Source organism: Dromaius novaehollandiae, chromosome 2, assembly GCF_036370855.1.
Source record: "Dromaius novaehollandiae isolate bDroNov1 chromosome 2, bDroNov1.hap1, whole genome shotgun sequence".
Lineage (NCBI taxonomy): Eukaryota > Metazoa > Chordata > Aves > Casuariiformes > Dromaiidae > Dromaius > Dromaius novaehollandiae.
In genome coordinates, this window is record NC_088099.1 from 81,572,036 (window position 1) to 81,584,812 (window position 12,777).

Consider the following 12,777-nt stretch of genomic DNA (forward strand, 5'->3'; position numbering starts at 1 on the left):
TTATAAAGTTTTCATGAGTATCTGATAAAAAAATTCCAAAACGTTTGAAATGTACAGATGACTGTCTGATAAGCTGTTTGTCTTACAATATGGAAAAACAAGGCAAAAGTGATTCTTCTGAAAGGAATCAGTCCACGGCACCAGGCTATGTACGGCATTCTAAGCAGCTCTCGCATCTGTTGTCAGTCAAGCTTTGTTGTGGTTCGCTGCCACTTCAGCTCTTTCAATCATATCACGGTATCAACACTGTAAGGTCCTGGTCCTTAATTAGGTCCTGGTCCTTAATTAGGGCTTTAATCAGCACAGTAATACAAAGTTTCAAACCTAAGTGCCTAAGCATTTGATCAGCAAAGTAAATATGCAAGTAACAAAGTAAAACTGGCATGTAAATCTCCTTTTGAATCAGCATTCTCTTATTCCCATACAAGTCAAACAGCTTTAGATTTACAAAAATCAGGGTGGTAATTCAACTCTGCTACAGATACACCAAACAGGACAAAAAGAAAGGGCAAAACTGAAAAGTCGGCAAGCATCAAACAGTTGTGTTTTCTCGGCACTCTCCTAAGTGATTTCAGGTGCGAAAGCAATGGGCTGTTTAGGAAACGTACCTGGCTGTAGCTCTGAATGGCTGCTCTGGCTTGGCTGCTGCGGGCCGGGAGCTGCGCCGCCGCCGTGTCACCCAGGGCAAGGGTCTGGTTGCTATGGTAGTTGGCCGAATACTGGAAAGACCCTTCGGGTTTGGAGTTAAGCTGAAGAGCACTCTGGGAGAGGAGGCTGGGCCCTGCATCAAAAGGAGTTTGGAGCAGTCAGAAAGTCTCAGTGCAAGAGAACACATGTGTTAGCTTTTCACTGATCCTTGAAATTATCAAATGTTATGTGATTTTCCATTTCCCCATTTTGGCTTTTCTGTAATAAAAATCAGGTCATGCAAATTAAAGTGTTTCTTTACCACTTCATCAGATTATGGTGTTCTCAAGCGGCAGACAACATAACTTTCTTTAAAACAAATTCATTTTCGCCTGGTAAAGAAATTCTACAACGACACAAAACCAAACACACTGTTTGATAAGAAAGTCCTGTTTTTCAGCTCAGAATGGTTTGTGAGCTTTCTTTTTGTTTGAGATAAACCTTGTTTATTTCCCTTAATTGCATCCAGTGTTTCAGCATGGGAAATGCCGAGTCCTCCTTCCCTGGGCCTCCAGCACATTAGATCTATTGATCGCTGCCACTCTGTAGCGCACACATGGTGATGTAATACTTTGGTGCCTGTAGGGACGGATGGCAGACTTTAAAATATTAATAGCTCCTCTCATCACGCAGGGCTCACCCTGATCGCAGTGAATCTTTGATGACTGTTTTGTCAGCCTATCTTATCTTTCCCATCACAGTGCTGCGCAGCAGGAGAACAGAGCACAGGCAGCGAGCTTAATTTGGGACTGCCAAAGTGAGAGGTATTTGGGAAGTCGGAAATGTGAACAGCGATACTTTCCATAGTCATTTAGTTGTTCTGTGAAACTAAAACATGTTCTAATATTCATTAGGTTCATTTACAAGTGATTTAGCTTCTCACGTACACATAGCAAATTTCCCAATTTTTGTTCTGGGAGCACGTATCCGACAGGGAAAGGTTCTTCTTTCACTGCTCTGTCAGCGTGCTTAGACACGACCTCCCTGAACCACTTTTAACGTGAACTCATTCTGTCTCCATACACCAAAAGCTTTATTAAAGAATATCCATCTAATCCTTTTCTCATGTCATCACTGACTTTAGTTTCTTCTAATTTTCAATCAACTAGAGTATTCTTCTTCCACAGTGTCTGGGCCCAGGAAGTAAAATGAAAGAGCAGAGAAAAGACAAGGGTTATGCCTTGGGCATACCACGTAGTACAAAGAAGTATAGCCCAACAGCTACAGGCCACAGGATATTCAGGGGCTCCAGGAGGACGGCATGTTCACCTTCTGGTTAGCTCTAACCAGCTCATGAGCACGCAGAAGGCGACAAAAATCTTACCAGGTGTGAGATGATAATGTTGATTTAGCTCCTATAGAACATGTGACAAGTTCAATTTTAAAGAGACTAAAAATGGTCAAATTTGCATGAGTTTTACTGGAAATAACACCCAGTATTTTCCTAATAAAATGCCAAATTTTAAGTCCTTTAAGTCTTTGTTACGAGGATGTACAGCTGCTCTAAAGGTTTCCATTTAGAAAACATGCAAATGACCCTCCCAAAATTAACACTGAAAATACTTTTTTCCCTAGCTTGTTTCACAGAAATGGCAGAATCATTATAACTGACATTTGCAAAAAAATCATCAGCCTGAGGCAGAAATCTGGCATGTAAAACCCAACCTGAATGGCTCATATTATAAACAAATTGAAGTAGGTTTTATAATAGTGGGAGTGCTAGCATCTAACTGTAGAGAGTGATTATAACACTATCTCACACACAGACACAATTTATACCGCAAGGTCAACCACATACATCAGAAAATTCCAGATTTATGACAATTTAGAAAGTAAATTCTGGCCTATTTTCCTTATAAGTACAGAATGAGACAGGGCTCAACGGAAAAAATGTACGCTGTGACGTTATTAAAAATATAGCATATGCCTAGAAGGGCTGAATTAGCTCTTCACCGGTGCTTATAAATCAAACATATAGTAGGTTTCTATTCTCTGACTTTGCAAATAAGGTTGACTAAGTGCTTTCCACTTAACTTGCTTTGTTCCAAATTTTGTCTTTAATAAAAGAAATACTTTCATAGAAGGTTTTTTTAAGAGCATAAGGAAAATATAGGCTTAATTTTAAAATATGTATTTTAACTTTATTTCAATCTTTTGGATTTTGAATTTTCACTGAAAATTTGCTGGTGACCAATTGATATGGTTAAGCTCATAAAATTCACAACAGCCTAAGTTTCCCAGGAGGGGCAAGAGTTGCAGCAAGAAAGACAATTTTGACTCATGAAACTGTTTGCAGTCATTTTTAAAGTAATTATTCTGTAACACTTCTAAAGCTTAAATAATGATTAAACTATCACATGCTATGAACTCAGTATGTTTAAATTTTCACTGCATCTGGCTTTCAGGTGCTCCTTTCTTATTAGTGTTGCTCACTAGGGGTTTTGTGCAGCTAGCTAGAATCATACACATGCTTCTCTATACCACTTAGCCTAAAAGATTAACGCACTTAAGGAAACTTATCCAAAACTTTTATAATTCTTTTTTTTGTTAAAAAATTTGAAGCACGTGGTTTTAAGTTCACTAAATATCGCATAGCACTGTTTATTTTGTACTTTAACAAACAATAACAATTATAACCTACAAACATTTGAATAAAGTAATTACAAAGTCATTTAATACAGCTAGCTAGACAAATACTTTTTTTTTTAAAAAAAAGCACACACATTCCTCAAGTAAAAGTAGAACTGCAGTTGCTTACCTGCAAGTAACTAAATTAAAAAAAAGAATACAAACTACAAGATATATCTGAGATGGGTAAGAGTGATCTTAAAAAAAACAAAACAAAACACAAGTTCCCTTTTCAGTATTCAATGACTACAAGCAGCCCCATTTTTTCTACTAATGAAAAGATGGATCACTTTTCTCATTAGATTCTTGAGATTTCAATCTAAAGGAAAAAACAAACCTTCTGAGGAGACTGCAGGTCACACAGAAGAGAAGAAAGTGGTTTGTTTGTATGCTTCCATACACTGAAAGTGCCCTTGGCTCTTTACAACACACTACTTTTTCCACCTAGAAACAATTTAAACTCTATTGCGTTGGTGTTTATACAACTGTTTTTCATTTGTTTTAAGAAACTTATAAGACAGGTAGAAATTCTCTATTTTCCGTCAGTCACTCTAAATCACTCCTTAGCTAAATGATTAATTCAATCTTATTTGTTACTTTAATGCTGTGTAATTAGCTATCAATCTTCAATTCAAAATAAGCTTGAAAACAAACACTTCCAGCTTAATAAGGTTCAATTTAGCAGACCCTGAGTACTGCTTAAAAATATTGCTTAAAAATTGTAATTTTACATTACATTTAGTTTTGCTTCTATGTGAGGGAGGGGGCATAACTACCTGTTTTCCCGTATGTTCTTTCACCACTATGTACAACACCTATTCTCCTTGTGAAAGAATATTAATGCTGGACAGTTTATAAAGGATAGTACCAAAATTGCACCGATTCAATCAATGCTACTTTCCCAACATTAGTTCTTACTGTATTATCAGCACTAAGATCAGTACAGATGTGAGTGCGAATTCTAGAAACTAAGTTAGAGTCACCATAACGCAAGAGACACAACTGTGAACTAACTTCAAAAGATGGAACTGGGTATAGCAATTAACTCTTTAATTTGTTTCCAGTTTGGTGAATGTGCACTAAAGACAAAATACTACTCTTGCCCGTAACCTGTAGCAGAACAGAGCATAAGGCTGCCTCTCTTCCTCATCTTGGTTGCTGTAATCTGCCTCAGTAAGGAACTCTGGGGAGGAGGAGAGTGTTTGCATCTTGCCTGGGAAAAAAAAAGTGCACTTAAGCTGGGGAAAGCTTGTGGAACATAAAGAAAATCAAGCAAGAAGAACAGAAAAGGACGAAAGACACTACTTGCATAGGCAGTTTTTCTTCACGGGCCATTGCTTTTCCTTCTGAATAATAATGCAATGCTGTGACAAGGTGCAGTATAGCTATTTAAAAACCACACCAATGAAGTGAGCAGTCTTTAAAGATATTAATTCAAAGACAAAGACATTATAACAAATCAAAGTTACACACAGAATCCCAATTATCATCCTCATCCATGTCTGTGTCAAATGGAAAAAAAAAAACCCAACCTTTTCAATTATGAAAACATTCATCCTTTTATTTTTAAGTGTGATATCTTCTTTGGAAATAAAATCTCGTCTTTGTCCTTTATGCTCTCTTCAGACCACACTTTATAGAGCCAAAAAAAATCCAACCAAACAATCCCCCTCCCCTCCAAATCAAAGCTTAAAGCTTCCATCTTGAACGGATTTTTTTTGAAGGTAAGTAATTGTTTTTGAACAGTGAATATTTGCATGCAGAAATATTTTTATACAGGTGTAACAGAACAGCAGTACATTAGGATATTTTTCATTATCTCCACATACGTTTCTATCTGTACCAGTGCTTTCTAACGCAATGAAAAAATAGTTACAATGATAGAACATGCAAACTTCTGATTACTCCACTTCTTATGGAACAACTGACAAGATATTATAGACTAATAAGGAAAGAAAAGAAAAATGGAAATACCACAGTAAAATTCCACCAGCATAACTGTCTTGCCACATTTCTCTATCTAGGTAACCCCTAAGATTCCCCCCCAAAACAACACTTTGCAGAATACTCAAACAAAATAAAAAAGCTTTCCATTGTGTGAAAAAGTGGTCCTTGCTTTTAAATATAATGTTCTTTGGCATAAAAATTCATTCACTTGCACAACTGACTTTTTAACCTATATTTCATCAGCACAATCAGCTATAAATTGACGGAAGGACCGAAACCTCCATTTCTGCGTGCTCAGGAACTCTTGAGGGCTAGGTCTACTCCACTCAAGCCCCTTGGAATATACCTGTTAATTTCACAGGGAGTCAAATCAGGTTTTAAGATATTTTAAGTGGGATGGAGAATGTGGAGCATGCTTACGGGGAAGTGTCCTGACTGCACATATAGTACAAAACCAATTAAAAAAATGATAATGCTGGTAAAATAGTAGTAAAATTGTATTAGAAATGCTGTATGGCTAGTCTTTTTTTAAATCAGTCTTACTTCAGTTGAGATTAAGTCAATCGTGACTCAAACCAAACTAAAATATGGCATTCTTAAAATTAAGCTTTTATATAGGACTGTTTTCCAACAGGAAAAAACAAGAAAAAAGACTTGATAGCTATGTCAAATTAGTGTAGTCAGACCTGTCAACATTAGCAACGTCAAAAGCACAGATTGCCTTTCTAACGCACGCACAGCGAACCCAATGCACCTGGGACTTCATGCAGGGAGTGCCTCTGAACACGCACAGCAGCATTTGTCTAGCACTCGAGGGCATTTGGCAATAGAGCAGAGACACAACTGAAAAACTAGCTGGTCACTGAGTTTCTTGTAGGGCAGAAAAACATTACTAATATTAGTAGTCTATCTCCACATCAGCAGCACTGGCAGGTGCGACTTTTGAATATAAAGCAGGTCTCAGTAAGTTACCCCAGTTTTGGCTACACGAACTGTGTCAGTAGTACTGCTACAAATTCTAAAATACGTTTCTTTCTGCTAGTCCCCCTTGAACAAAAGGGATTTAAAACTTCCTGACATTGCCAGACTCCAAGAATATGCCCGCAGCTTTCCCCACACACTCGGTAGCAAACCCGCCAAGAGCCTCAGTGCTCCACTCCCCACCAGACTTCACCGCCCCGAGCAGGGAGGCAGGCTGCCTGGATTAAGCACAGAAAGAAAGAGACGATTAAAGAGAGCAAGAAGCAAAGATCAAAGTTAACCAGTACAGTACTGAATTTTCATTCAGTGAGTAGTTGTTAATGCCTACTGCAAGAGCTCCAGTGAGCGATTATGAAAACCAGGCATCAGAACAGTCAGTAATCCAACAGCCAGCAAACCTTCTTGGGAATCAAAGCTGGTGGGTTATGACGTATTTTTTACCCTTCTTTGGGTAGGGCCTTGTCTGGTAAATATGCAGAAGCAGAGCTTACCTGAATCATATCCCATAGTGCTCGTAAGCAGAAGTGCATCTCATTTAAGAAACCAGTAGGAACTTAAACAGGGCTCAGAGCAGCTTAACAGTGCCAGGAGTTAGGCAATTTTGTAAACCCTGAGAAAGATGATGTGCAAGTGCTGAGAAATTGGTCAAGTACATTTACACTAATTAGAGAAAGTTTAGGGGAAAAAAAACCCAGCCACATTCTACAAAACTTGGCCATTGGTATTATGAGTGAGGATTTTAAAACAAACAAATGATGTAAAGTCTGATAAGAATCAAATACAGTAAGTATTTATGATGATGCATTGATACCTACAGGATGGCCAGTGAAGGTGGAAGGAATCTCTGGGCTAACAGCATTATAAACACAGAGAACTTTCTATTTTTTATAGCTGATATTGTAGTGCCAATTACTGATTCACAAAGCTAAAGAGTCAGATAAATGAGGGATTATTATCAAAGAGGAACGCACAAAAGGAAACCAAAGAGATTCTGTTCCCTGCAGTGATACTAATGACACCCTACCTCCAGTGTCTGCTAGTCTAGCATCTGAAAAGTTACTCCAGCTTCCTAACACTTAAATTGCAGTATCTCATGGAATACATTACAGAGCGAATCCTTAAAAATCATATCTTCACCATATATAACAACTCATAGTAATTTTTAGTTCACACAATATAGCAACAGTATGGTCAATCTGCAAAAGAAAAAAAAAACTTGAATTATGAGACAGGACTGATATTTTACATTATAGAGCAGACATTATCATGTAACAAGTATTCAATAATACATTATCTGCTGATTGTTCAATTATCAAATAATTACCATTTAATGACAGGTTACATACAGTACTGTATTATTACAAGAGAAGGGCATGATTAATTCAGCAACCTAGATCTATGCAATAATTACTTCTGAATTGGCTAAATTATTTACACTACAAACTACAGAAATAGATACCTAGTCAGACTCCCTGAGATAATTACATACTTGTTACTTAGTTTTTCATGTGAAGATTCCAGTGAGAAGCATCATGCCAGTGGAAAGAGTAGGATTTTTTTTCTCTCCTGAAGATTTAAAGTCAGCTGGTTTACTGGGGGCACATTTCTACTTCAAGTAAGTAGTAAACTGGAGCACTATTATTGTGTTATATATTTCCATTTGGCCAATCATCTATCACAATCCTAGTTCTAACTGACAAAGGAAATAGACCAAAGCATGAGAGAATTAACATTTAATTAACTCACAGACCAATTACAAACAACATTTCACTCACCTTTCATCAACAGACAGGAGAAGTAATGATAAATTATACAGTAAATGTAAATAAAGTGCTTTTGATTAGTATAATTAATTACCTCTCACATTCTTCAACTTTTGCTCATTTGAGTAACAGCTGAAAGAAAGCACTAGCAAAACTGTTTTAACATTCTTTAAACATTCATTTACAGAATTAATAGATCGAGGTGCCTCATATCTCAGCTAGAACAAATCATCTTGTAACTGTTACTGTACACCTAATTAAAGCATTTCGAATACTCAAAGAGTCACTGCTTAGTGTTTCTTCTTCCTCTTGGGTCGCCTAGTTTGAGTGTGAAATACTGATTCCTATCCTACCTTTTTTTTTTTTTTTTTAAAGTGTGTATACCTATGCAAAGTAGTTGCTTACCACTGCTAAAACTTGGTTGTGTTTGTTTCCCAGTTCTACGAAGGGATAGATGATTAAAAAAGATTTAATAAAATAACAGATCGGGTCAGGTATCTGTAGAGCAGGCACTAAGTTTCTGAGTGCTCAATAGTATTTGGCAAGCTGGGGGAATTCTAGAACTATACTCAAAGACTACTAAAAACAATGGTAGCTCTTGACAGTACTCTGTCAGGGTGTTTCCACAGTATTTGATAGTAGAATGGAGAAGATGATAGTTAAAGACAAGGTGGACACTCATGATCCTAGTGATATTAAATGGTGTCTCACTGGTATACTGCGTCTAAGTCCTGCTCCCTGGATTAGACTGCATATCAGACTGCAATTAGGAAAAATCTTGTCTCCAAACCTGGTGGAGAAAGAGACGTTTGTCTGCTTGTTTTTAAAGCCCTCTGTTGCAGTATGGCCTATCTTTGAGATTATCTGCAACATTCCTTAAAGAAACGCTGCGTTGCTGTGATGATTTAGGACAGTGCTAAGAAAGATGAGGAACTGAGTGAATGGAAGGTAAGTCTTCCTAGTGCCTCACGGGATCACAAACAGCAGCGACCTTGATGGCTAAGTAACCTCTCCCTCCCTCCCCTCCATTTTCCAGTCTCTGGGGAAGTTACAAAGAGCGCAGACACCAGCAGTGGAGGCCATGGGCAATCGGGGAGGATAACTGAGAACTAAATGAGAGACCTTTGTGCTTATTGTGAAAAGAGAACATTTTCTTAATTATAGCAGAAAAAATGAGATTCAACCAAGGCAAAGCTGAACAACAAGGGGTATGGCTCAGCTATCACAATGGGCTCCAGAGGCATAACATGCGTAAGAAGTCACAAGAGGGAGTAATACGAAAGACTAAACCGAACAACAAAAACAGAACAAGTCAGCTACAACTGATCAAACAGATTCTGTAGAAAAAGGACTTTCAAGACAGCTGTTGGTCAGCTCTCAAACAACATATACCAAGTAGCTATAATAAAATAACAATAATAGGCATTTCACCCTCCCTGCCGCCCCCCCCCCCCCCCCAGTCAAGGACTGACAATACTAGGACAATATTTTCAAGATCTACATCGTAGGCGATATTTAAATATTAAAGATATCAGTACTTTTATATTACAATCAAAAATGCCAAGGCTGCAATATAACAAAGGTACTCCATAGCCTAGTAATGCACAAAGAAAAAAAAAAAGCAACTGCATACTTAAAATCAAGAAGTAAATGATAATGCTTCAGCTGTAAAATCACAAGCAGCTCCCTTGTCATGAAGTGAACACATCTTCTTAGATGAGAAGCAGCAATCATTAAACAAGTACGCTGAAAACAGACATGTTTTGCAAAAATGTAAAGCCCCATGGTAATTTATATGCAATATCATGCTCCACCAAAATTAAGAAGGCTATGTTCTACCTACAGATATAGAAAAGAGCTTTAGTGTTTTAACATAACCTATTTTTATGTAGTGGAAAATAGGATTCTGTGGAATGCTTTCAGAAATGTACAAGAAGAATTCTATAAATGATATGTAACTGAAGAAACAATGCAAAAACTAGGCTGATACCATTATATAAGGGAACAATACAAGGATATCCCTTCTAACTCTCTTTTTGACCTAATTACTATTAGAATAAAAGATGAAGTACACTTTGCTTCAAGAGTAAGTGAACAGGGAATAGAAAAGTTTCCTTATATGCAGATTATCTTGTGCTTTTTATACAAGATAAAAGTTAGCCATTTTTATAAGACAAAAACAGAAGCTTTTGGTTAGGATTTGAAATAATAAATCACTACTCTAAGGGATAACCAAAGCACCACAAATGCCCACAAGAAGTAGTGAAAAGAAAAAAAGAAAACCTTGAAGTGAGAAAGCCATTTAAAAGCTACACTGTAGGCAACTTGGTTCAGCAAGCAAGACTCATGGATCCTGACCACCAACATTAACTATCCGAATTGCAGCACATTGCTGTAAGCTCCAAAATCCACTCACACTTCTGCATGCCACTGCATCCCTCCCCAAAAGTAAATGACTCTTTTTTGGTTACTCAAAGATTTTTTTTCATGGTCATACTGGAATGCCAGAGTTAGGAGGGAACAGCAACAATATCTAACTCAGAGGGGCACCTGACACTAAATATTTCAGCCACTCCTAACAGTAATGAAGTATGCCCAAATAATAAGAATCCATATCTGATTAAGCTAAGACGGCAAAGTAAAAAATGTGATTTCCTGTAAATGTTTGGCAGAATCTGGTTTTAAAATTTTGGCATGCAAGAAGTATTGCCTGATGGTTAAAATTCACTAACTGTGCTACTGTGAAGGACTGGAAGAAAAACAGAGAGAAATAAATAGTTCTTCAATAGCAGAACCAAGTAAGGATGTATTTAAAGGACAAGAATTTCTTTAGAAACAGATAACCGTGGCAAAAAACATGTAAGTGATATATTACAAATATAATAAAATCACCAGTGAGTTTAGATGAAAGTTGTTTGGAAGTTCAGAAGTGTGGGTGTGGCAAGCATAAAACACCAGCAAACTCATGCAATGAGGTAGCATAGCAAAGCCCAACCAATACTGACAAAATGGGGTAAGTTCAGTATTACCTATTCAGATAGTGTATGCTTTGCTTTCTACACCCTACCACAAACAGCATTACTTCAGATGTTTGTATTAAATTATTGAAGATGCTAGAGAACAAGGCATAAAAACATGCACTGAGCAACGGTAGGTTTAAACATATTTAAGTGCAGAACAAAGAAGCTGCTCTTGTCCGTAGTGTTTTCTTTTTTATATATAAAAAGCTATCCTAAATTTAGATTTAAAATGAGGATAACCTACGACTGCAAATTTTTAAATGACCCCAAAATTGAACTACTTACTTTGTAGGAGATTAGTCATATTTTGTGAAAACGCTTGCTAAACTCCGCAAATATTGAAATTGGATATTCTCTGAAAGAGTTGATTTATGGCCATTATGACGATGCATTCTATAGAAGCAGTGGATAGAAAGAACATAGGAACAAGATGGAAAACAAGGATAACAACTGAATTACATTTCTGCACTACAGAAGACACAAAGGAGAAAAATAATATTCGCTAGCCTTCTATCTAGGGATAGCTAAGGATGAACGGGAACTATTTTGGAGGTAAAATTTCTGCTGGCATGTAAGAGGCCTCAGCCAACAAAATCTTGTCAGTGGCCTAAAGTAGATGTGATGTGAATTACACTAAGAATATAAATCACTTCTTTCCCCCAGTGTTACTCCTATGAAATGCTACAGGTGAAATACCAGAAGTGGTGGAAGTCGCACAGTATTACGCTATACCAGCAGGCTCCTATCCATCAGGACTGCCTGTGGAACAGCAGATCAGTACATGAATGGGACTAGATACATTTGTGAGTGTGACCACAGGAAAAAGCTTGCATGCAGGAGGAAGCACAGCATTCAGATACACAGACAGCAGTCTCCTACTCAAAAGAAAGTTTTATGCTTCTGTTTGGGAAACACTGAAGTTTGGCATAAATGATTTTTTAATTTGTTTTCATTAGCAATGTCCCATTTTGTGAAGAATAACTCATTTTATGTCTGATTTGTTTATCAAAAAAGCAAAATAAATTAAAAACATCTTTCTGTATGCTTCAGTCATGATTTTTTGGAAATATTTTATACCTTTAAAAACCAACTATCAATTTCAAGTGTTCCTAATTATCCTCTGTGCTTAAGACAGCCTAAAGCTGCTACTGATAATCTTCAACTTCAGTGTTCACTTTTTCTTTTTTAGGAAACAAAATCAGATGGTTGTAGACATCACACAAACATGACTCACATGAAATCAGAAATCAGCCAGTAGCCTCAAAAAATTTAATTTCTTCTTGTAGTATTAAATTGGGCTGGCAGTAAATAAAAAAAAAAAAATGCCTGTCTTGCTTTTCTACTGTACAGAATATGTATCTATTTACAGATATATGGCTTTAATGCAAAAAGCACCAGTAGACCTATTAATGTTGTTCCATGAACTTAACTAGTAGCACAAAATAGGCTTCCTCTTCTTGTGCAAAGTAGAACTCTCATTTTTCTCTGACCTTTGATGAGCTTAAATCTTGACTCTTTTCTGTCCACAGATGAAAAAGGCTATCTGGCCTCTGAGGAGAACCAGTTCAGAATGTATTTAGCACTGTCTCCAAAGCCAGTTTACCAAGAAGCATGTCAACAAGGCCAAAATTTTTATGAAAATCTTTTTCATATGCCAAACACTTCTGAAGTAAAACAGAAGGTATGTCTCAATCTACATAGGTTAAAGTCGAAGACTGCCTAAAACTTGTCTGAGCATTAGGTATGGAGAG

The 12,777-nt window shown here is 37.1% G+C and overlaps 1 protein-coding gene across 5 annotated transcripts in view; it reads right to left on the reverse strand.

Moving 5' to 3' along the window:
- The window catches only part of CTNND2 (catenin delta 2), a 664,005-nt gene that overhangs the window by 292,011 nt on the left and 359,217 nt on the right, over positions 1 to 12,777 (reverse strand). For all 5 annotated transcript variants that reach the window (XM_064506857.1, XM_064506859.1, XM_064506856.1 and 2 more), the window contains one exon: positions 609 to 781. In XM_064506857.1, coding sequence (XP_064362927.1) covers positions 609 to 781 — 173 coding nt within the window. The remainder of the gene's footprint in view (positions 1 to 608; positions 782 to 12,777) is intronic.